General features: G+C 39.6%; 1 protein-coding gene across 8 annotated transcripts in view; it reads left to right on the top strand.

Annotated features, from left to right (window-relative positions):
- CNNM2 (cyclin and CBS domain divalent metal cation transport mediator 2) overlaps positions 1 to 23353 on the top strand; it is a 134067-nt gene that overhangs the window by 71990 nt on the left and 38724 nt on the right. For 2 of the 8 annotated variants that reach the window (XM_058188693.1, XM_058188694.1), the window contains exon 2: positions 20063 to 20125. The exons of 5 other annotated variants lie outside the window; for them this stretch is intronic. In XM_058188693.1, coding sequence (XP_058044676.1) covers positions 20063 to 20117 — 55 coding nt within the window. In that variant the 3' untranslated portion in view covers positions 20118 to 20125. Of the gene's footprint in view, positions 1 to 20062; positions 23339 to 23353 lie in introns of those variants that run through there. One more of the 8 variants, XR_009155781.1, reaches the window with a different exon arrangement.

The raw sequence follows: 23353 nt of genomic DNA, 5'->3' as shown, positions 1-23353 counted from the left end.
TGTGTGTGTGTGTGTGTGTGAGTCAGTTTTGTTGTATGTGTGTGTAAAGTGTGAAAGTTGGTTTTTGAGCTTTTTGTGGCTGTGTGAGGTTCCTGCTTGTTGCAGGGGCCATTTTGGGTGAAGTGCAGCTGCTTTTACATTGTGTGTGTGTCAGTTGTGTTGTGTTGTGTTGTATTGTATTTTGTGTGTGTAAATTGTGAAAGATGGTTTTTGGTACCACTTATTGTTTTGTATACTTTGTTTATTATTTTTATTATTTGTTATTGGCCACACCCACCCAGTCATCTGACCACCAAGCCACGCCCACCAATTAACCAACGCCCACAGAACCGGTAAGGAAAATTTTTAGATTTTACCCCTGAGTCAAGGGCTTCAGGTTTTCTGGAGGAGGCCTGTCTGCTTTTTTAAAAAAAGTTCTTTTGCCAGGTGCAGATTTACAGTACTGGATCCAGAGTTGTGTTGTATTAGAGTAGACAAACTGCAGTGTCAAAGAACAAGAAAGAATTATGAAGAATTGGATAACTAAGTTGGGGTCATTTTTTTTATATAAAAAAAAATCCCTATAGTGGGCTTTCTGGTTATAGCATGTTTGTTGTGGTTCCATCAGAAGGGTTAAATGAAGAAAAATATATGCCTCTGAATGGGCTACTAATGGAAATTATTGAGAATATTTTGAACTGCCAGATTAAGTAAAATCAAACAGTTCATTGGAACCACTATTCATGAAGCTTGAGCTTAAATTTTTGAACATAAAATGCAAAAGCAAGAATCTTTTAAGGAGACTCTGCTGCTTGGAAAAATCAAAGGCAATTTAAAAGGAGGCCAGCAGAGACAAGATGAAGAGAAATGACTGCAAAAACTTAAAGAAGATGACAATCTGAGCAAATTGTTATCAGTCAGATGATGGAGGATTTTGGTATGACTGAATGTTTGAACAGTAATAAGATAACAATTTAAAGTAAATTCAAGTAAGAGAATTTATAAACTCAAATCCCACTGATTTCTAGAGATGTAATTATAGTGTGTTCTTTTTCATAGTCATTTAAAACAAGGTTAGTGATGATATAAAGGAGTGGGTGGGTTTGCTAATCATATCTGGATCATTATAAACTAATACAGAAACAGAAAATAAGCAGATATTTTAGTCTGCCAAAAAAAATGCCTAAGGCATAGGGGAATTCTAGAAGAATTGAAAAATGTCCAGATTTTAGTTTTATTCCATTGTTATTATTAGTAACTATAATATGTAATATGAAAAATATTTTCTAATGTCTATTTCAGTATTTTTGAGTTCTTAGATTCCTTCAAATGGTCTCTTGAATTTAAACTCAGAAATATGTTCTCCATAGAAAGTGCTGACTTGATTATGACTATGGATTAAAGAAGGAATGTTTTGAGCAAAACATTTATAATCCACAAATATTATTCATTGAGACATATGTTTCATAGCAGGGCATATTTTAGCTTCTGAAAGCTTCATACTTAGGTTAAGAATGCTTTGGGGGCTCCAACACTCATTCTCAGACACTGCTATCAGTCATGCTTATCTAATACTCTATAAGACTACAAATCTAAATAGCACAAGTTTAAAGGAAATGACAGAAATAGATACATTTGTTTCCAAAACAAAACATTTGAGGATAAAGAAAAGATACCTGTCTCTTGGGAAATATGAGAACGCTCCCATCTCCCTTCTTTATCTTTGCTCAAGACCCAATACTCTTTTTCTCTTTTTTCTCTTTATTGATTACAAGAACTACCAAGCAAACAAAGCCCAATATGTACCAGAGATTTATGTTCTATGTGTAATCTTTATTTATAGGAAAATGTAGATGAACCAAACTATGATGGGAAAATTGCAAGTCTTTAAATACTCTCTGAAGGAGTGTGTTGAACTGATGTGTTAGAGTTAGGTCCTTGGCTATATTGTTTGATAGTCTTTAAGGGTCTTTTGATAACTCTATGGATCGCAGCTGGTAGGAGTGCCAAATTTCTAAGAATTCTCTTACATTTTTAAATCTGGCCTGTTCTATTTCTAGATGCAGTTAATGCCTAAGGTTGTCTATGTGCAGGGAAATCACATCATTTTGTGTCTTTTGACAATATTTGTTGATATATTTTAATAATAATTCATTAAAAGTATTTGCCACCTGGGTATATAGCAAAGTATAAGCAACTCTGGGCTTCTTACAGTCATTAAAACATGTAAAGGCACAGTACAAAAAACACACACAACTACAAGCAGCACAAGATAGAACAATGATGGCAAAGTAAATAAACCCTGAAGGGAACCAAAATGAAGAAAGGGGCATTAGTCATCCTCTCCAAAGATCTGGGGAAAGAGCATTGATATGCACTTTTTGATGAAATTTCACAAGTATCTGCTGCATTGAAAGATATTGTAAAGGTTGTTTATTTCTGTTTTCAGTAGTTCAAGCGCATTGTCTGGATATTTATATAGCTCAGTCAAACTCAGTTTCATTGAGGGCCGCATCAGGGTTGTATTTGACCTCAGGGGACTCAACATCACTCGTGTCGGGGGTGCCTGAGGTGACGCAAGTGCTCTGCCAATGAAAATGGGCTTCCAAGCTCTCTTTTTGGCCGTGATGGTCTCCTGCAATCTTCTGCCAGCAAAAGAAGAGCTCAGGAGGGTCGCATGTGGCCCTCCCAAGCTCCGTTTTCGCTGGCAGAGGCACCACTGGTCAGTCCTTCACTGTTTAAAGGGTGGCCCCACAGGCCAGATCTAAACACCCCGCTGGCCGAATCTGGCTCTCAGGCCTTGAGTCTGACACCCCTAATATAGCTTTGATATAACTAACCCTGACCTTGGCCAGCAAATTGCTCCTGCCTGACCTTTGGTAAGGCAGGAGGAACAACTGTAGGGATCTGGCGTGCAGGAGTGCCCAAGGCATGATGGAAATGCAGGACACCATGTTGCCCAGGAGCTGTGAGAGAAGGGCCAGGGGCACTGTATGATCCCTTCTGATTTGACTTGCCAAATCCCTTAGATTTGTCTGTCACTCCTGGGAGAGGTAGACCGTGCACGCCACAGTTGACTATGACTGTTCCTAGATGGAGCAAACAGTTCATGATGCCCTCCCAACCCCTGGCAAAGAGAGCCAGGCAGCCCCCAATGGGAGGGTTGGCTCTGCAGTCACTTTGAGTGTCAAACGGGATGACCTCCTCCGATTTGTAGGATGCTATTGCTTTTTCTGCTGACAAGAATTTTTAAAAAAGAGAGTTTGTTGTTTTTTATGAATCTGATTGTAGATGTTTTTAACAGTTCTTTTTGCATTATGAATTTATGTAGCAGATTCATATTTTGAGTTGACTTAGTGGGATGACTCTACTTTCTAACCACTGTTCTGCTATGACTCCTGAAATGAGGAATTCTTTAGGGTTCATCTGATAAATTCACAGATTTAGCCAAAAAATTTAAAATATATTGTGTTTCTACATTTTTATAAGCTTTGTGTGGTCAGTTATATTGTGTTATGTAGTAACTCTGTGTTTATACCTTTGGCTAGTTTAGGGTTGATCAGTGTGAATAAACTCTTGTCAATAAACAGAGAAAATATTGCATTTGTGTCTGCTAAATTCAATTATTTTCAGACTAACTCATCAAAACTATCATATTTTTTGGAGTATAAGACACACCTTTTTCCCCCCTAAAAGAGGGTGAAAATTTGGGTGTGTCTTATATACAGAATGTAGCTCCGCCCAGACTCTCAAATGGAGGCTTCAGAGGCTGAAAGCAGGCTCTGAAACGGAGGTTCAGAGGCTGGAAAAAAAGCCTCTGAAACGAAGGTTTCAGAGGCTGAAAAAGCAAGGGCCAAGCTCACAACCAACAAACCTGTTGCTAAAGTTCTGGGAACAACTGATTGGGGGTATTCCAGGAGGCCGATCCACCGTCAATCAGCTTTTTTCTCCTTTTTCTCACAAAAACTAAGGTGTGTCTTATACTCAGCTGCGTCTTATAGTCCGAAAAATACAGTATTTTGTATTTTATTTCTGCTTTTTTGCCTTCTCACCCATATTTAACCATCTTGCTTACAAGAATATCAAAATACAAGAGTATTCTGTCATATGATCTCCTGAAATAAAGATATATTATAACCTTTCCACAAATACCTGATTAAATAATGTGATAAGGTTAATCAGGCAAGATTTGTTTTGAGAAATTCTTGCTGACTTCTGATAATTATCATAGCATCTCAAGGAATGGCTTACAGATTGTGTTCTTTATGATCTTTAAGATAGTACGTAAAACTACTGCCAGATCATCATCAAGTTTCTTCAGTAACTGAGGATTCAATTCATCTGGGTCTGAGAATTTAAACACAGAATAAATAGGTATTCCCTGATCATGCTTTTATTAATCTAAAGATTTAATTCTACTTTGGTAGTTGCCTAATGGGACACATCCTACCTACTGGAAATGACTGAGCCAAAATAAGAAGCTAATATGTTCATTCTTTTCCTTTTATTTTGAAACTATCTGGAGAAGCCTTCTTTATTGTTCTTAGTATCTTAAATCAACTTTACCTCATGTTAAGTATTAAATTACCTGACATTGCATGTATTTGTTCTTGGTGCTTGCCCTTCTTTCCAGTTCTCATATGTGTCCTTTTATTCTCAACAACTCAACAGAGTTGAAAAGAAAGAACACATAAAAAGAATTCTGCCAGTCAACAGGATGTCTTTCAAAAACAGGAGCAAATAGGTATGCGTGGAGAAGCCACATATGAATTCAAAAGGGATTTTGAAATGGCTGGGGTCTGCAGAGAAATAAAATTCCAGCAAAAAAAAAAATCTGAATATGGAAGAGGCAGTTTAGCAATTGTGTACAGGTAGTCCTTGCCTTACAACAATTTGTTTAGTGACCATTTGAAGTTACAACAGCACTGAAATGTGGCAAGAAAGGTGGTAAAAAGAGACAAAACCTACTTAATAAATGTCTCACTTAGCAACAGAAATTTTGGGCTCAATTGTGCTTGTGAGTTGAGGACTACCTATATATATGGATATTACTTGAGCTTAGCCAGAAGGCTAAAAAGCCTTATACAGATATTTTAGTGTTTAATGTTGAATTCTCAATCGTTCATAATAACAAAAGGAAAAATAAAACTTCCATAGCACAAATTAAAATAAATAACTATAAAATCATGAAAAGCACAATTACAATTTTCCTAAGCATCAAGGATCATCAAAGGCCATTTGGAACAATTACATTCTCAATAAGTTCCTGATGGCAACCATGTGGAGGCCAATCTCATTTCAAATACGAGGCTAGTCAAATGAACACAGGTAGAGCACAGGAAAGCAATAGTTATCAGTGTTCTTCCTATAGATTTAAAGATTGTTTTGTCAAAAAAATATTAAAATATCAAATGCTCTTTTATAAAGCTTCTGGTAGATGTCAAATAATAGGACTAGGGGAACCATTTGTTTCCCATCCTGTTAGACATAATTGCCTGGCTGATCTCTTTAAAGAGAGTGAAACCACTGTAAAACTGTTATTTCATTCCCTAACTCACACAGATAGATTAGAAAGATACTGTGTGTTGTGTCTGCACCCCCGAGCCGGGCCCCTGCCAGAAACTGACTCGGAAAGTGAGGGGGAAGGGCCATCAGGACTTACCTCTGGGGCACCGGCTCCTCTGGCTCAGCTCCAGGAGCCAGAGGCAGGCCAGGTGGAGGAGATAATGAGGCCTCCGTCCCCTGACACTCCCCCCGCAGGCCACGCCTCCAGACCTGGCTGATGGCAACCAGGCCTGGCTAGATCCCAGGTTTCAGAGATACAAGAGGCGGCTACAACAAAGGAAGGGGTGTGGCAGGCCTAGAGAGTGCTGAGTCACGGAGCCACACCCCACAGAGTATAAAAGCAGCCCTGGCTGCTCTTCTGCTCTGTGATGAGCAAAAATTGAGCTGAACTATTTGACTCGTGGAGAAGTGAGCTGAACTCTTTGACTTGTGGAAAATTGAGCTGAACATTCGGCCTGGATTGCTGACTTCCTGGTTGCCCAGTAACCCCAAGATAAGGGAGACTTTGGCAGGCAGCTGCAGATTCCCTGCCAGGACTGATAGCAGCCGTGAACCCAATTACTGGCTAGTTTAGCCAGCTCGCGTGGCTGAGGCCGGGAGGGGACAGAGCACCGTGGTTAATTGAACTGTAGGATCTCATGAATTCTAAAAGGATTAGAAAACACTATATCTATCCAAGTCTTGACAATTATCAACAACAGTATCCTGTTTAGTCTCTCTGTCATCCCTAAATCTAAATTCTGACCAGCTGAATATTATCTGAGTCCAGATAATATTTATCTTTGGATGCTTTGGTTGTCCAACAACTATTGTCTTAAAATCTTTCTGTGAAAAGAGGAGGTTAAATACAAGACAATTAGAGTATTTGCAGTTTTGTCTCTACTGTTTCTACAGGAACTCTCAGATATGCAATAGTGGTGACTACCTGTAGTTTGGGTGTAGATTGAGGGTGAAGGTTCATTCTCTGAGCTAGATAACATCTTCAGTAGAGTTTAGGGGTTCAACATCCGCTGAAGATGTTGCCTAGCCTGATAACAGAATGTTCAAAACATTCAGAGAATGAATCTTCACCCTCACTCCCAGATATTTTTACATTTTTCCATTGGCTTCTTCCATCATGGAAATGTATTCATTGATTATCTGAGTTTATTAAAATTTGCATTCTTGAAATTAAAGAATCTGTTTAGCACTTGTTAGCTTTAGTCTAGAACTCCAACAGACCCATTCTTCCAATGTTTCACTTACTTTTGTTGACTAGTTCTTTTTTCTATTTTATTATCAACTTAAGGTTATTTCATCTTGTGTCTTATTCATTCATTCATTCATTCATTCATTCATTCATTCATTCATTCATTCATTCATTCCATTTTATTTTGCTTAAAACTAACATCTTTACTTGTTAAATTTATAATATATTTATTTATTAGAATCACAAATAGAATAACAGAATTGGAAGGGACCTTGGAGATCTTCAAATCAAACCCCCTGCTTGTGCAGGAAACCCTATGCCCATGATAGCAAACCTATGTCACGTGTGCCACAGGTGGCACATGGAGCCATATCCATGTGCCACCTGTGAACATCCCTAGCTCAGCTCCAGCGTGCATGCGCATCAATCAGCTAATTTTTGGGCCTTCTGGGCTCACCGGAAATCAGGAAACAGGCTGTTTCCGGCCTCTGGAGGGGGGGGAAGGTCCATTTTTTGCTCTCCCCAGGCTCCAGAGGCTTTCTGGGAGCCTGGGGAGGGTGAAAGCGGCCTTTCCCACCCTATCGGAGGCCCTCCAGAGGCCGGAAACGGCCTGTTTTCCGACTTCCTGTGGGACCTGAAGACCCATTTTCCTGTCTCCCCAGGCTCCAGAGCTTTTCTAGGAGCCTGGGGTGGCAAAACGCCTTTCCCACCTATCGAGGCCCTCCAGAGGCCGGAAGCAGCCTGTTTTCCGACTTCCTGTGGGACCTGAAGACCCATTTTCCTGTCTCCCAGGCTCCAGAGCTTTTCTAGGAGCCTGGGGTGGGCAAAAACGGCCTTTCCCACCCCTCTGGAGGCCCTTCGGAGGGCGGAAACAGCCTGTTTCCCAACTTCTGGTCCCACCGGAAGTTTCTGGCCTCTGAAGGGCCTCCGGGGTGTGTGTGGAAGGCCGTTTTCGCCCTCCCCAGACTCCTAGAAAGGCTCTGGATCCTAAGGAGAGTGAAAAATGACCCTTCTGGACTCACTGGAAGTCGGCAAATGGGCCATTTCTGGCCTCTGGAGGGCCTCTAGGATAGTAGTGGTGGAGAAGGCTGTTTTCGCCTTCCCCAGGCACTAAGAAAGCCTCTGGAGCCTGGAGAGGGTGAAAAACGAGCCTACTGGGTCCACTGTGCCATCACGTGCCAAAAGTGGGAGGAGCGGGGAGGGGTCGCATGTACATACACGGGGGGGGGCACATTGAATTATGGGTGTGGGTATACATGCGCGTGACACACACCCCCCCCCCCCGCACTTCCCCCGCTTTTGGCACACAACAGCAAAACGGTTAGCCATCACTGTCCTATTCCATTTCAGACAAATGGTTGTCCAATGTCTTCTTTAAAACTTCCAGGGTTGTCATTTTAGTTCCACTTTTGGTATTTTCTCTGTCTTGTCAGACAACATTTTGCTCCACTTGCTCCTGTCACATATTTTGGACATCATCTATTCATAGAATTGGACATCATACTGATGTTGATATTATAGATCAGGGGTGTCAAATTCACATTGTCATGGCGTCGTCACATGATGTATCACAACTTCTTTCCCCTTTGCTAAAGTGAGTGTGGGTATGGCCAGTATGTGATGCATTTGGCCCGCAGGCTGCGAGTTTGACAGCCTTGTTGTAGATACTAATTTCCAGTCCCATTCTTCAAATGGAACCTATAATATTTCCAGTGTTCTGCATTTTGTAAGTCTCAGTTAACTGAAACCAAAATCAGGCGCTTTTTTTTTTTTGGCGGAGGGAGGAAGCAATAAAATATCTGTCATAATGCCTTGGGGCAAACTCTATGACTTATATATTTGCATTGGACATTAGGACACATGTATGTGAGAATGCCATTACTATCTATATTATCAAGGTTATTTATAAATGCTTATGCCTTTACTTTTATTTGTATGGCAAGGAAGTTATATGTAAAATATGTTCAAAGTTTTATCTTACCCACGATTTGAGAATGTGTGATATAAGGTTTATTTCAATTATTTTGTGCTATATAAATGCTTTTCAAAAAATTATGTGAATGAGCCATGTGATTTTGCACTGTAAGTAAAATAACTCTCAGATGCTTAAAATTGGAAGCTGGGATTTTATACAACCTTCTGTCTGCATAGTCAACCAGAAAAGACATTATAGTTTAAGTATAAACTAGAAGCACACTCTCACTATTGCTCATTCTCTGTCTGCTATAACTAAATATTTCTCTAAATGATCACATTTCTATATTTATACTTTCCAATTGCTTTTATAGAAACAGTTTGAAATATTTGTCACATTTTCTAATGGTGGGAAAATCTGAGTGGAAAAATGTATTTTATTCTGGTGGGATAGTAAGGTAAAATAGCTATTTGGGTAATCCGAATTCTTTTTTTAGATAGTCACTTCAGAAATAAACTGTATCTGGTTAAATGGGGCAGGACCAATGGAGGGAGGGAGAGACTCTCAAAACTTCCATGAACAACATACAGGACAATTTGAGAATAAATACCCAAAGGCCATCATGTCAGAATCTTATATCTATAATTTTTCTTCAACACTATGTATGAAATATTATAGGTTAGTTGCCCCAGAGTATTTATATTCCTTTTGAGAAAGTGCTTCTATAAAGTTTCTTCAGCCCACGTACTCAATGATTAAAAATATGGAATATAAAAGATGATCAAAAGCAAAGTTCAATGATAAAACTCTAGATCCAAATAAAAAATTTTATCACTGTATTGTGGACAACATACTGGAAGTCATTTACTTATTTATTAAAAGTATTTTGAAGCTTCTTGCTATTTCAGTAGTTTACAAATTCATTAAGATCAGAATGAAATTAGAAAAATAACTGCCAATTAAAAAATAAATAGAGTGAGTTTATAGGTAGGGAAAAAAAGAGAGAGAGACATAAACTTTGTCAATGTGGCATACCGGAGAGGAGAGATCATTCCATAGGACAGTTGCCACAATAGAAACTTTCCTCCATATTGCCATCACACAATAAGTCATAAGAATAGAATTAGAATTAGAATAGAATTTATTGGCCAAGTGTGATTGGACACACAAGGAATTTGTCTTGGTGCATATGCTCTCAGTGTACATAAAAGAAAAGATACGTTCATCAAGGTACAACATTTACAACACAATTGATGATCAATATATCAATATAAATCATAAGGATTGCGAGCAACAAGTTATAGTCATATAGTCATAAGTGGGAAGAGATTGGTGATGGGAACTATGAAACGATTAATAGTAGTGCAGATTCAGTAAATAGTCTGACAGTGTTGAGGGAATTATTTGTTTAGCAGAGTGATGGCCTTCGGGGAAAAACTGTTCTTGTGTCTAGTTGTTCTGGTGTGCAGTGCTCTATAGCGTCGTTTTGAGGGTAGGAGTTGAAACAGTTTATGTCCAGGATGCGAGGGATCTGCAAATATTTTCACGGCCCTCTTCTTGATTCGTGCAGTATACAGGTCCCCAATGGAAGGCAGGTTGGTAGCAATTATTTTTTCTGCAGTTCTAATTATCCTCTGAAGTCTGTGTTTTTCTTGTTGGGTTGCAGAACCGAACCAGACAGTTATAGAGGTGCAAATGACAGACTCAATAATTCCTCTGTAGAATTGGATCAGCAGCTCCTTGGGCAGTTTGAGCTTACTGAGTTGGCGCAGAAAGAACATTCTTTGTTGTCCTTTTTAATGATGTTTTGATGTTAGCTGTCCATTTGAGATCTTGCGATATGATAGAACCCAGAAATTTGAAGGTTTCTACTGTTGATACTGTGTTGTCAAGTATTGTGAGAGGTGGAAGTATGGAAGGGTTTTCCTAAAGTCTACCACCATTTCTACGGTTTTGAGTGTGTTCAGTTCCAGATTGTTTTGGTTGCACCACAAGGCTAGTCGTTCGACCTCTCGTCTATATGCGGATTCGTCATTGTCTCAAATGAGACCAATCACTGTTGTGTCATCTGCGAACTTCAGTAGCTTAACAAATGGATCATTGGAGATGCAGTCATTGGTATACAGAGAGAAGAGAAGTGGGGAGAGCACACAGCCTTGGGGGGCCCCTGAGCTAATTGTACAGGTATTTGATGTGATCTTGCTTAGCTTCACCTGCTGCTTCCTGTTTGTTAGGAAGCTTGTGATCCACTTACAAGTCTGTTCCGGTACCTGTAGCTGGTTTAGCTTAGTTAGAAGAATGTCTGGAACGATGGTATTGAATGCTGAACTAAAGTCTACAAAAAGGACCCTTGCATAGGTCTTTGGAGTCTCAAGATGTTGTAGGATGTAGTAAGATCTAACATTGAAAGCATATACTTAAACATTGTTGGTGCCTGCAAAGTGGTATAATTGGAGATATTCTTTAAGATAATCTGTTCTGTTATTTGGTGCTTTCTTTGCTAATCGTTTCCAAGTATCTTAATCATCTGCCTTGCTTTCTCTGAATCTTTCTGGTTTCTCTAATTCCTTAAAGTACTGCCACCAGAACTGGACAAAGAATGATCTGGGAATGATGCAGCTTACAATCACTTTCATAAATGTTTATGGAGATTCTTAGTCATCCAGATCATGGTTGTCCCAAAGGTGCTTTTTCAAGAGGCAACTGAACTTTCTGGGGTTTTTTTTCTCTTTGAAGACATTTCGTTTCTCATCCGAGAAGCTTCTTCAGCTCTGACTGGATGGTGGGGAAATGGAAGGATTTTTTAAATCCTTTGGGACAACCATTTTCACTTTACAGCTTCCCGTTGAGTATTCAATTAATTACTATTCCAAGAATTTTTTCAACAATTACAAAGAGCCTAGTAGCATATTTTTAACTAATATATTTTATTAATAGAATGATTGGTTTCATCCAACTGGAGATCAGATTTAGGTAGGCAGATATTATTCTGTGCAGTTGAAACTATTTACGGTACTGGGAACTGAAGATCTTTGCACCTTTAGATAATTATAGGCAGCAATAGTTATCTAATGCAGTAATTTTAGGAGAATCCTAAATAGAGTAAAATCATGCCCTGCATTCTAATAATTTATGTTGGTTGTAAAAAATGCAATAAGATTCCAGATTTTTGCCACAATAGACTAACACTGCTCTCCTCCTACAAAAATGCTATCACATAAACTATAACCAACCCCAATTTCAATCCCAATATCCCCCTGTTCTACGTATCTGCATTTGATTTTCATTGTTTCCTAATTAAACAACTTTGTACCTCTCTGTTAAATTTCTTACTGTTACTTTCAATCCATTTCTCCAAGTTATCAGGATTAATTTGGCTTTTATTTTAGTCTTCTAGGGTATTAGCTATCCCAAGTAATCTTGCTGGTCTCTGCAAATTAGATAAGCATTCTGTCCATCTGTTCATCCAAAACATTGATGAAATTATTAAAAAGAAGCATGGGGCTGGTTCTTTTGGCACCTCATTTGATTTTTCACAACACTTGTTCAATTTGATGGGGAATCATTGTTGAACTTTTTTTGCTCACCATTTTCAAGTCAGCTATGTATGTACTTAACTGTTATTTACTCTAGCCTATTGCTGCTGATTAGTGTATTATGAGGTACTTTCTCAAATGCTTTGCTGAAATCAAGATATATTATGACTATAGGATTTGCATAATGTATTAGGGAAGTAATTAGAAAAAGAAACAAAATTATTCTTGCAATTTGTGTGTGGGATATCTTTGGGTCAGTATTAACTTCTGACTATTGCCTGGACAAGTAAAGAGCAAGATTTGGTTTGCCGTTGCCTTCTCCCTAGGGCTGAGAGTGGCCCAAGGTCACCCAGTTAGCTTCATGCCTAAGACAGAACTCGTGGTCTTTCAGTTTCTTATACCAAACTGGCTCTCTTTCCAAAATTAGTACTTGACAAATCCCTATTGTCTTCTGGTAATCAAGGGTTCACAGCAGTGGTGAAATCTTCCCCGGTTTGCCACTGGTTCACTACCCGCGCATGTGCGGTGCATGGCAAGTGCGTGCCAAACACATACTGCGTGCACACATGTGCAGTATGCACCAAATGCACGCTGCACGTGGAAAAAAGGTTTGGGAAGGTAAGTAGAACAGCGGGGGGGTGGGGGAAACAGCTGTGCCACACAATTTATATTTACTAGAAAGCAGGATTTCCTGCTTTCTAGCGATTTTAAATCATGTGGCACAGCTGATCGTCGGAAATACCGGTTTGGACCAACCGGTAGCTTTTATCACTACCAATTCGCCTGAACCGGTACAAACCGGTAGGATTTCACCACTGGTTCACAGGGTTCTTACAGGTACATCTCTTTATGATCAACCCTAGGGTTTCTTAGGTATGTTACCAGTGATCAGATTACAACACCTAAAGCACAAACTGACACAAGCATACCTACTTGAGGCCCCTCCTCAAGAAGCCCTCCGTGGATCCAGCTGCTTTAGAGAATTATCGTCCCGTCTCCAACCTTCGTTTTGTGGCGAAGGTTATTGAGAGTGTGGTGGCGCAACAGCTCCCCCAGCACCTGGATGAAAATGTCTATCTTGACCCGTCCCAGTCCGGCTTCCGGCCTGGGTACAGCACAGAGACAGCATTGGTCACGTTGGTGGATGATCTTTGGAGGGCCCAGGACAGGGGTTGTTCCTCTGCCCTGGTCCTATTAGATCTCTCAGCGGGTTTTGATACCATCGACCATGGTATCTTGCTGCGACGGCTGGAGGGGTTAGGAGTGGGGGGCACCGTCTTTCGGTGGTTCTCCTCCTTCCTTTCTGACCGGTCGCAGACGGTGTTGGCAGGGGGGCAGAGATCGGCCGCTAGGCGCCTCGTGTGGAGTGCCACAGGGGTCGGTTCTCTCGCCTCTCCTGTTCAACATCTACATGAAGCCGCTAGGTGAGATCATCCGTGGTTTTGGGGTGTGGTGTCACCTGTATGCTGATGATACACAGCTGTACATTTCCACTCCTAACCACCCCAACGAAGCCGTTGAAGTGATGTCCCGGTGTCTGGAGGCCGTGCGGGTCTGGATGGGGAAAAACAGGCTCTGACTCAACCCTTCCAAGACTGAGTGGCTGTGGATGCCGGCATCCCGGTACAGCCAGCTGATTCCATCGCTGACTGTAGTGGGTGAGTCATTGGCCCCCATGGAGAGGGTCCGCAATCTAGGTGTCCTCCTGGATGTACGGCTGTCTTTAGAAGAGCATATGACGGCCGTCGCCAGGGGAGCTTTTTATCAGGTTCGCCTGATACACCAGTTGTGTCCCTTCTTAGACCGGGATTCCCTATGCATAGTCACTCACGCCCTCGTCACTTCCCACCTGGACTACTGCAACGGTCTCTACATGGGGCTCCCCTTGAAGAGCACCCGGAAACTCCAACTGGTCCAGAATGTGGCTGCGCGGGTGATAGATGGAGCAACTCAAGGCTCCCATGTAACACCTCTCCTGCGCAAGCTGCACTGGCTTCCGGTGGTCTTCCGGGTGCAATTCAAGGTACTGGTTACCACTTTCAAAGCGCTCCATGGCATAGGACCGGGTTATTTATGGGACCACTTGCTGCTACCAATTGCCTCCCATCGACCAGTGCGCTCCCATAGGGAGGGTCTCCTCAGGGTGCCGTTGGTCAGACAATGTCGACTGGCGACCCCCAGAGGGAGGGCCTTCTCCAGGGGGGGCCCTGCCCTCTGGAACGAGCTGCCTCCAGGGATACGTCAACTCCCTGACCTCTGGACCTTCCGACGCGATCTGAAGACATTTTTGTTCCATCACGCAGGGCTGGCCTAATAGTTTTAATGGGGTTTTTTATTAGAGTTTTAGTTCTTCTTAGCCAAATTGAATTAGTTTTTAAAAAATGTTCTTAATTTTTGTGATTGTTGTTTTATTTGGCTGTAAACCGCCCTGAGTTCTTCGGGAGAAGGGCGGTATATAAATTAAAATAATAAATAAATAATAATAAATAAATAAAATAAATACTTAAAATAACATTTATGAAGAAACATAACAGCAGCATGTATGTGTGTTGGTTTTAATGACTGAAAAACAAGGGTGAATTTGCTTGGTAGGCTCATCCAAATAGAGATTGAGACTCTCAATATCTTTGTCAGGAATCAGGAATGGCCTTGAACACAACCATCGGTATCGGTGGTTCTCCTCCTATCTCTCTGACCGGTCGCAGACGGTGTTGACAGGGGGGCAGAGGTCGACCGCGAGGGGCCTCACTTGTGGGGTCCCACAGGGGTCGATTCTCTCGCCCCTGCTGTTCAACATCTACATGAAGCCGTTGGGTGAGATCATCAGTGGTTTTGGGGTGAGATACCAGCAGTACGCTGACGACACTCAGCTGTACTTTTCCACCCCAGACCACCCCAATGAAGTTGTCGAAGTGCTGTCCCGGTGTTTGGAAGCTGTACGGGTCTGGATGGGGAGAAACAGGCTCAAGCTTAATCCCTCCAAGACGGAGTGGCTGTGGATGCCGGCACCCCGATTCAGTCAGCTGCAGCCGCGGCTGGCTGTTGGAGGCGAGTTATTGGCCCCAAAGGATAGGGTGCGCAACTTGGGTGTCCTCCTGGATGATCGGCTGTCGTTTGAAGACCATTTGGCCGTCTCAGGAGGGCCTTCCACCAGGTTCGCCTGGTTCGGCAGTTCGCCTTCCTTGATCGGGATGCCTTATGCACAGTCACTCATGCGCCTGCTACCTCTCGCTTGGATTACTGTAATGCTCTCTACATGGGGCTCCCTTGAAGTGCGCTCGGAGGCTTCAGTTAGTCAGAATGCAGCTGCGCGGGTTATAGAGGAGCTACGCGTAGCTCCCATGTAACACCGCTCCTGCGCAGACTGCACTGGCTGCCTGTGGCCTTCGGGTGCACTTTAAGGTGTTGGTTATGACCTTTAAATCGCTCCATGGCTTAGGACCTGGGTACTTACGGGACCGCCTGCTGTTACCACCGCCTCCCACCGACCCGTGCGCTCCCATAGAGGGACTTCTCAGGGTGCCGTCCGCCAAACAATGTCGGCTGGCGGCCCCAGGAAGGGCCTTCTCTGTGGGGCTCCACACTCTGGAACGAACTTCCCCGGGTTTCGCCAAATACCCGACCTTCGGACATTTCGTCGCGAACTCAAGACTCATCTTTTTATCCGCGCAGGGCTGGCTTAAATTGGGATTTTAATGTTTAAATTTATTAATTTTAAACGGGGTTTTCTTAGTATGGTAAATTTTAATTATTGGGCTAATTTAAAATAAGTTTTTTAAATCGTATTTTAAACTTGTATATTGTATTGTCGGTTTTATTATGCCTGTACACCGCCCTGAGTCCTTCGGGAGAAGGGCGGTATAAAAATCAAATAAAATAAATAAAAATAAATAAAATAAATAAACCAAAATAAAATTAAACAATGCTGCTTCATTTCTCTTCCTAGAAATCGATATGAGTTAGATTTCTTTGTTTGTCCTAGAGTGCACCTAACTCTTTCTTTCCCCAAAACTACATTGTTATACATTGGGAATATTTTTAAAAAAACAATGTATCCAATCTGGGGGAATAGGGTATAGAATTGTATTTGCTAAGGAAGCCAGCTAACTGTCCATACTAGTGGTAGTAAAGGAAAAGTTTCTGCTCTAAAATTGCTCTGGAACCATGCCAAAGATGCCCAGTATAGGAAATGAAAAGCAATATATTAGAATATTTTATTAATTAATTTGATTATAAATCTATCTAATAGTCATGTAACTTTAAGGGGCATACAGAAATGGTTAAAAGCATAATATAACAATTAAATGCATAAAATAATCATCCAGAATATGAAAACTTAAAAACTTATAATGTTTCAGCAATTCACAAATCTCCCTTAATAAGGGCCTGGTAAAAAAAGCCTGATCATTCATTCAATATATACAGTTGCCCATTTCATTTTTTGTGGCTACATCTGGCTTACAAATAAAATGGAACGTGTGGATGATTTTGGGGAAAAGAGGGGAAGAGATGTTGCCAAAGAAACTGTCAGACAAGAGACATAAGAACCAGCAATGGATTAATGGGGGAGAAACTTAGGAAGGACCTGTGAGGCAGTTAGAAGTGGTGGTGAGAAATGTGTACCTTCAGACTTGCAAGATTCTGTTAATATAGCCGTACAATAAAGTAGAATTAGCTCATCTAGTTGTTTCTTGTCTGGTTTACCCACAACCGCTGATATCTGTAGAATAAAACAAGAAATATACAATATAAAACAAAAACAAAAACACATACAGTAGTAGCTGGGCATGATTTGACCCAGTGTTTCTCAATTTAGGCAGCTTTAAGATGTCTGGGCTTCAATTCCCAGAATTCTTCAGCCAGTTTGTACACTGATCTAATCTATCATTTCTACAGCCCAGAGATTTACTTTAATCCATTCCCAGGGCCCCAGATTTGAGTAGAAATCTAAATTTTCAAGACCTTACAAATGGCCAACAGGAACAAAGCCAAGCCAATCTCACAGGAATGATGTTCTAAAGGGCAGCTGCTTTTGTGGCCTGCCTTTGGCCAGCAGATCTGGCAGCAGATTTGGACAGTGAGGAGGTTGGGGAGAAACATGGGCCAGTTCTGGAGTCTGGGGAAGGCTCTGATTGAGGGCTCTGCATCAGAGGCAGAGAGGGGGCAATTAGCTGTATGCCAGTTATCAGCTACCTTTGGAGTCAGACATCAGTGAGGCAGACAAACAACTGGAGCCTGTTCCCAGTGTGCGCATGCACAGAGTTGCCAGACGAAGGGAACAGCTAAAGAACAAGGGTCGACTTGGGAGTAAGGCCACAGGTGGACAATGAATGGCCTCTCCCAGAGGGAATAAAAGTGAAAGGGGAGTGGAGTGCAGGAGACAATTAGTTCATTACTGCATTCTTGCCAAGTATTGCGGTGTCTGAAAGATATCGGCCTGGCCACTCTCTAAGCCTGATAAAGGTCGGTAATTGTTAACTATCTTGAAAGACTGTGGGAGAGGAAAGACTTTGTTGGAGAGGAATTCACTGTAAATTAAATAAAAGGGGTTTATTGGGACAAGGACCTGGCTTCATGCTGCTGGGGAAGCCTAGGTCAGAACAGCTGCCATGGCAGTAAAGGCTTTCTTCTCGATCATTTATTTACTTACTTAACATTATTTTACCTCATCATTTAATAATTGGAAATGGTTATCTGTGGGACCCTCTCTCCCATTGTTTATGCCTATTTGATAAGACCAAGAAAGGTCTTCCATGGTCTAGGTGCCTATCACAAAGGAAACATTTCTTTATAGCATTTAGAAAGTATGCCTTCTCTTTTGCCATTTCTCTCTAGAACAGCACTTTCCCCAAAGTCTACAACCTTCCTGACTTGGTTGTTCTTCAGAAAGTATTAAATTCAGGTGGTGGTTGTCACCTTAAAAGTCCCTCATGGCTTAGGACCAGGTTATTTACTAGATTGTTTCTCCCCAATTGTTTCTATCCATCCTATCCAATCTGGCAAGAAGGGCTAACCCTAACCCCAGGTACAGTTTGACACCCCTGTCTTATAGTAAAGAATCCTGGATTAGCATCTTTCTTTTATTTATCCTTCTCAGATATTGTGACCTAAAATCCAGGATTTTGATACCATATTTGACAAATATGCTTTTCATTGTTTTCATTTTGGTAACTAATTATTTTGAATGTAAGATAATTTGTCAAACTTGGAAATATTTCTAACATAAGTTTATGATGCCACATTTAGATATTTATTATGACTTGGGGGAAAAGGCAAGTTTAAGTCTCATACTTCCTCTGCTGCTGCTGATGATTTTTTTTATTGTTGTTTCTTATGTAGATTGATTTTTATTCAAATCCTAAAGTAGTGTAATATTAATACCCAAGAAGAAAAATTCGTTTCCATTTGTTAATAAATTATTGGAATTGTCTTCCTTCTGCATTATGGACAATCCTGTATTTGATACTTCAGCCACTCTCTTACTATCAATAAAATGCTGGTTCATTCCTTAGAATTATATCTCATCTTCCTTCATGAGCTCAGGGAAGAATATTTTTTCCTCCATTTTTCACCCCCAGCAACGTTTTTAGAAGGTAATTTGAGTTAAGTGATAGCCCCAAAGCTCCAGTACATTTCCTGGATGAAAAGAGACTTGCCCCACTCCCAGTTCAATCTTAACTGCTACTTTAAACACATGGTCAAGTAAAGTTGTTCTACTTCTTGGTTTTCTTTAGATATAACTCTTTACACGTACATGTTATCATCAAATGTTTATTAGCTTAAACATTTTGTATATCGATAGCATCAAATTGGGCATGCTGCCAATGTGTTTCTAAAAGCTATGAGATATAAGTTTTATTACTTCTTTCTCTATTTGGGTGCCCAGAACCTGTAGATATATCTGGAAAGTAATGGTGAATTTCACAAGATGCTGCACAATTGGATTTAAAATAATTTGTATGGTGTGAACTAGACTTTCCGAGGACTAGACTCTACGGGGGTCCTGGACATGAAAAAAACAATTGCAGATTCAGTATTTCCAGATTCTGGAGGACAACTGGGGTACAAAAGGTCTGTAGAAGTAGTCCCAAAAGAGGTGCCCCAATTTGTTCCAATGTATAAAAATTACAGAAGCATAAAAAATAACAGCATTTCTTGTTGGTTAGTCATGTGTAGTGTTTTAATTATAACTTCTGATGCCAAGTACACATTTTATCTCTGAGCAACTCTTTACCTTAAGCATGGAGACAGTTTCTTCAAAGAATTCAACACTTTGAGTTATCTGAGAAGCAGAATTCGTAAGATCTGAGCTGCCAGCATTCCACTTTTTTACAGGTGGTACCAGAACAGAGAAGGTCAACACAAAAGGCAGCATTGCTCATTGTACTTTTGCTACTGGTAAGCTAAACTATGCTGTGTTATGTTATATTTTTAAGCTGCTGTGACCCGTGATTTAGGCTACAGTATTCTTCTATTCAGGGTTGCATTATAGAGATATTGTGTCTCATACAGATAAAATAATTTTAAAAAGAGAAAGAGAAACGTGTTATTAGAGAAATAACAATATCCTCATTTATTTTACTGCTTGGTATTCTGTCACATTGTGTAATTACTAGTTTTCACAAAAATGTGGCCTCATTTTTCCCACACATCTTTCTTTGCCTTGTTTTTCTACTTCCCTTTCCAAATCTTCATAGTTTGCATGCATTCTTTTACCCCAGCTCACATAACTTCTGTGTGTCATCACAAGCAAAATATGTCCCTTGGACTGTCATGCTCACCTCCTTTCCTTGTATTTTCCTATTTGTAGGAGTAACAATGGCAGCTATATGTGGTACATTTATTGTCCTGGGTCACGTGCCTTTCTTCTTTTTTCAGTGATGTGGCTGGCTTGAGGATCACAACTCATCACCAGAGGAATATGAGGAAGTGAAGGAAAAGGTAGAGGAGAGAAGGATTGTACATGATCTGCTGTCTGCCAAAGATGTGGTTCATGAAACTAAGCCAAAGAGGTTCATCTGCCTGAATTACCTGAACTAGAATTAAATAATGGAACTTAAGTACCAGTCTGCTAAACCAGTACAGTGTAATGAATTTCCAGAAATGGATGCTGAAATTCACTGCCAGGGAGATAGGGTTCTCTTAAACGATTTAATGATGTACTGAGATTTCCAACATTTAACATCATGTGTGAAGCAGCTGGTTCTGATCATTTATTGTTTTCCTCCATGGTTCTTGAAGACAAGACTACATCTTGAAGGAAACCCAAGAATAATAGGAAAAAAAGTTGGTCTCTTTTGATGTACAGAGTAATCACTAATAAAGTATTGTTACAATGTGTTGCAGAAGTAACTTTAATTTTACCGAAGTAGACACTGATTCTGCCTTGATTTTTTTAATATAATGCCATTAATGTGGCACTATCAATGTTTGTCTCAGTTTTGTTTGCAATTGTAATCTAGATTGTAATTTTGTAATTGGTGAAACAATATAACACAACAGAGTGGTTATTTCTGGCACAAATTCAGCATTTATACCCAAGTGTTACAGTAGAACTAGATCAGGGGTGGGTTCTACTTACTTTTACTACCGGTTCGCAACGGTAGCGCGAACTTAATAAATTGATTGTTAATGCTCATCTAATGCCTAAAATTTCATGTAGATTTCCTCTGTTATTGATACTTCCCCTTCTGTAGTGTTTTTGTACTTAGAATGGTTAGATAGGGCAGTATCAAAAGTAGCAGAGAGGCAAAGGTGCTATAGGGTAGTAGGCTTCAAAATGTCATTGGATAGAGAACTTACTAGAAGATATCTATCCATCGCATTTCTGATTGTTATGCTGCATATTGATGTCAAAAGTAAATCTATTTGCTTAAAAAACTAAAGGTAATTATGTTGTTTAACATTAGGTCCTTTGTTTGATTTGCTTTGGATGTTTTTTCTTTTATAAACTTGATGGGTGAAAGTAACAGGTTACATTTTTGCATAATTAGTAGCAATTACTATCTGCACTTAAAAAAACATTTCTCAAAACATTTGGGGGCATGTGCATTTAATGAATGCATCCTCCAGATAGCATCAAGTTGAGATTTGAATTAATTTTGTTTCACCCTCTTAGTTGGGGATATAGATTTTTTTCTTGCCTAGCAGCAAGGTTGGTACCCATGTGGTAAAAGGCAAATTTGGAAGAAATATAAACAAATGAACATTGTTGGCATCTTTTTTCTATATAACAATGCTAGCTATGTAGAAACCTCATATTATTTGAACTGGCAATTGGTATTAGAAAATTGAGAAATGTTGACAATGAATTCACTAGTATAGCAGTCTCCATTTAGAAAAGAAGTCATGTTTTGAGCATGTTCATCATTGGGAAGTTTACAAATAAAAGAAAAAGCAATCTAAAACAGAAAAGTTTGTGTCGTTGATTTCCAATAGGCTACCACTGGTACCAGTGTGCAGATTTTTTTGGTTTCTTATTTTTCCTGATTTTTTCCCCCTACTTTCTTAAGATATTGATCTCAAAATACAAAATGGTACCAATATGGCAAGTCGGACTGATAGAATAAAATAATTATAAGTAACATTTATTAACTTAGAAAGGAAATGGACTGTAGGTTCTCAGGGGAAATAGAATGTCCTTCAGAATTCCTATCCATCATCGCAGGGTCCAGTGAAATTAATCGGCAACAACAGAAGTACTATGCTGACATGCTGAAGGACTTAGGTTTCTATGAGAACTTCTCTTGCTGCATTATAAGTATGCTGTTATAAATAATACCCTTTTGTGCACATTAGTTCATTTTAAGAATCATAGAAAACATTTCCATTATTTCAGTTTGTCTATCTCAGATCTTCTCTAAGCATCTAAAGAAAAAAAATGGCTTCATTCTCTTCAGGATCTTTCTGATGTTTTGTTCATTTTCCACTTCCTTTCTCAGTTTGGACAATTGTCAAATCTTCATAATTAGTGATACTTTAATGTGGGAGTGGGAAAAATTGGTTTCAACTGTATGGGCAGAGTGCTATTTAATAAACTATATAACGATATATTTGAATAATGTCAAGTGTGGGGGTGCTTGTTTGTCCCAATCATAACCAAGTGGAATGAAGAAAAAATGATGTAACATTAAGTAGTTCTTAAATTTCTTTTTGGCAATCATTCACAAGTTCTAAGTTGTATATTTGGTTAACTATTAAAATGAAGAACCCATCTAGATTCTTTTTAGAAAACTTTACAAAGTTTCCCTTTCCCTCACCATCTCAATCTCATCACCAACCTTCTTTATTATGTATACATGTATTAATATATGCAGACACACATTTACATATAAACCTATCAGTGTTACTACTTGTTAACCCAAATAAACATGATTTGTCTGGCAATGCATTTGTACTTTGTACAATTTGTACTTCAATATAAACAAACAGGTAGTTAATAGGTGGTCTGTAGTCTTTTAAAATTTTGATTAAAATTACTGATACTAATCCTACTGATTAAAATTAATCCTCATTAATTAATAAGCATATGCTTTGTTGATTAACAATTGAACATACTATGCTTCATTTCTGTATCTAAATCTTCGGCACATAGTTCATGAATCTTTTAGCAGTAATTATCCAAATTCTATGTAAAACTACACAATGTAACCCATCCATTGCAAATATGTATTTTATTGCTGCTTTTTACACTATTGCATTAGATGCAGCCATGTCAAAACATACATTCCTGGGAAGAAGAGCATTATAGAAGTAAAGTAAAGAAATAAAGAAGCTAATTGTATTGCAAATTAACTTTTATGATTGTAGCAACCCACACTACCTAACATATCAATAGCTTTAGTTTGGTTTAGGGGCCCAATATTTTTTTCCTAATATTTGCATGTCCAAAAAAAATCCTTTTGGTGATATCACATTGTATATTTTATTTCTTCTAAAATTAATTTCCATAGAGCTATAAAAGAGCAAATATATATACTATTAAAGATTGGAATAAAATGTTAAGTATTCATGTTTCTTATTTTAAAGCATCAAAGTATAAGGGTAGTGAATCTCTATGAAACTGTGTATTATTTCTTTTCATTAATATGTTTTATCGACTTCAAATTTAAAATGTAAACTTCATTGAAATGGGTAGTTTAAGTCAAAATGATTCCATACCTTTAGTTG

This window comes from Ahaetulla prasina, chromosome 6 (assembly GCF_028640845.1).
Source record: "Ahaetulla prasina isolate Xishuangbanna chromosome 6, ASM2864084v1, whole genome shotgun sequence".
Classification (NCBI taxonomy): domain Eukaryota; kingdom Metazoa; phylum Chordata; class Lepidosauria; order Squamata; family Colubridae; genus Ahaetulla; species Ahaetulla prasina.
Note: the sequence above shows the minus strand (reverse complement) of the source record. Positions and strands in the feature narration are given on the sequence as shown.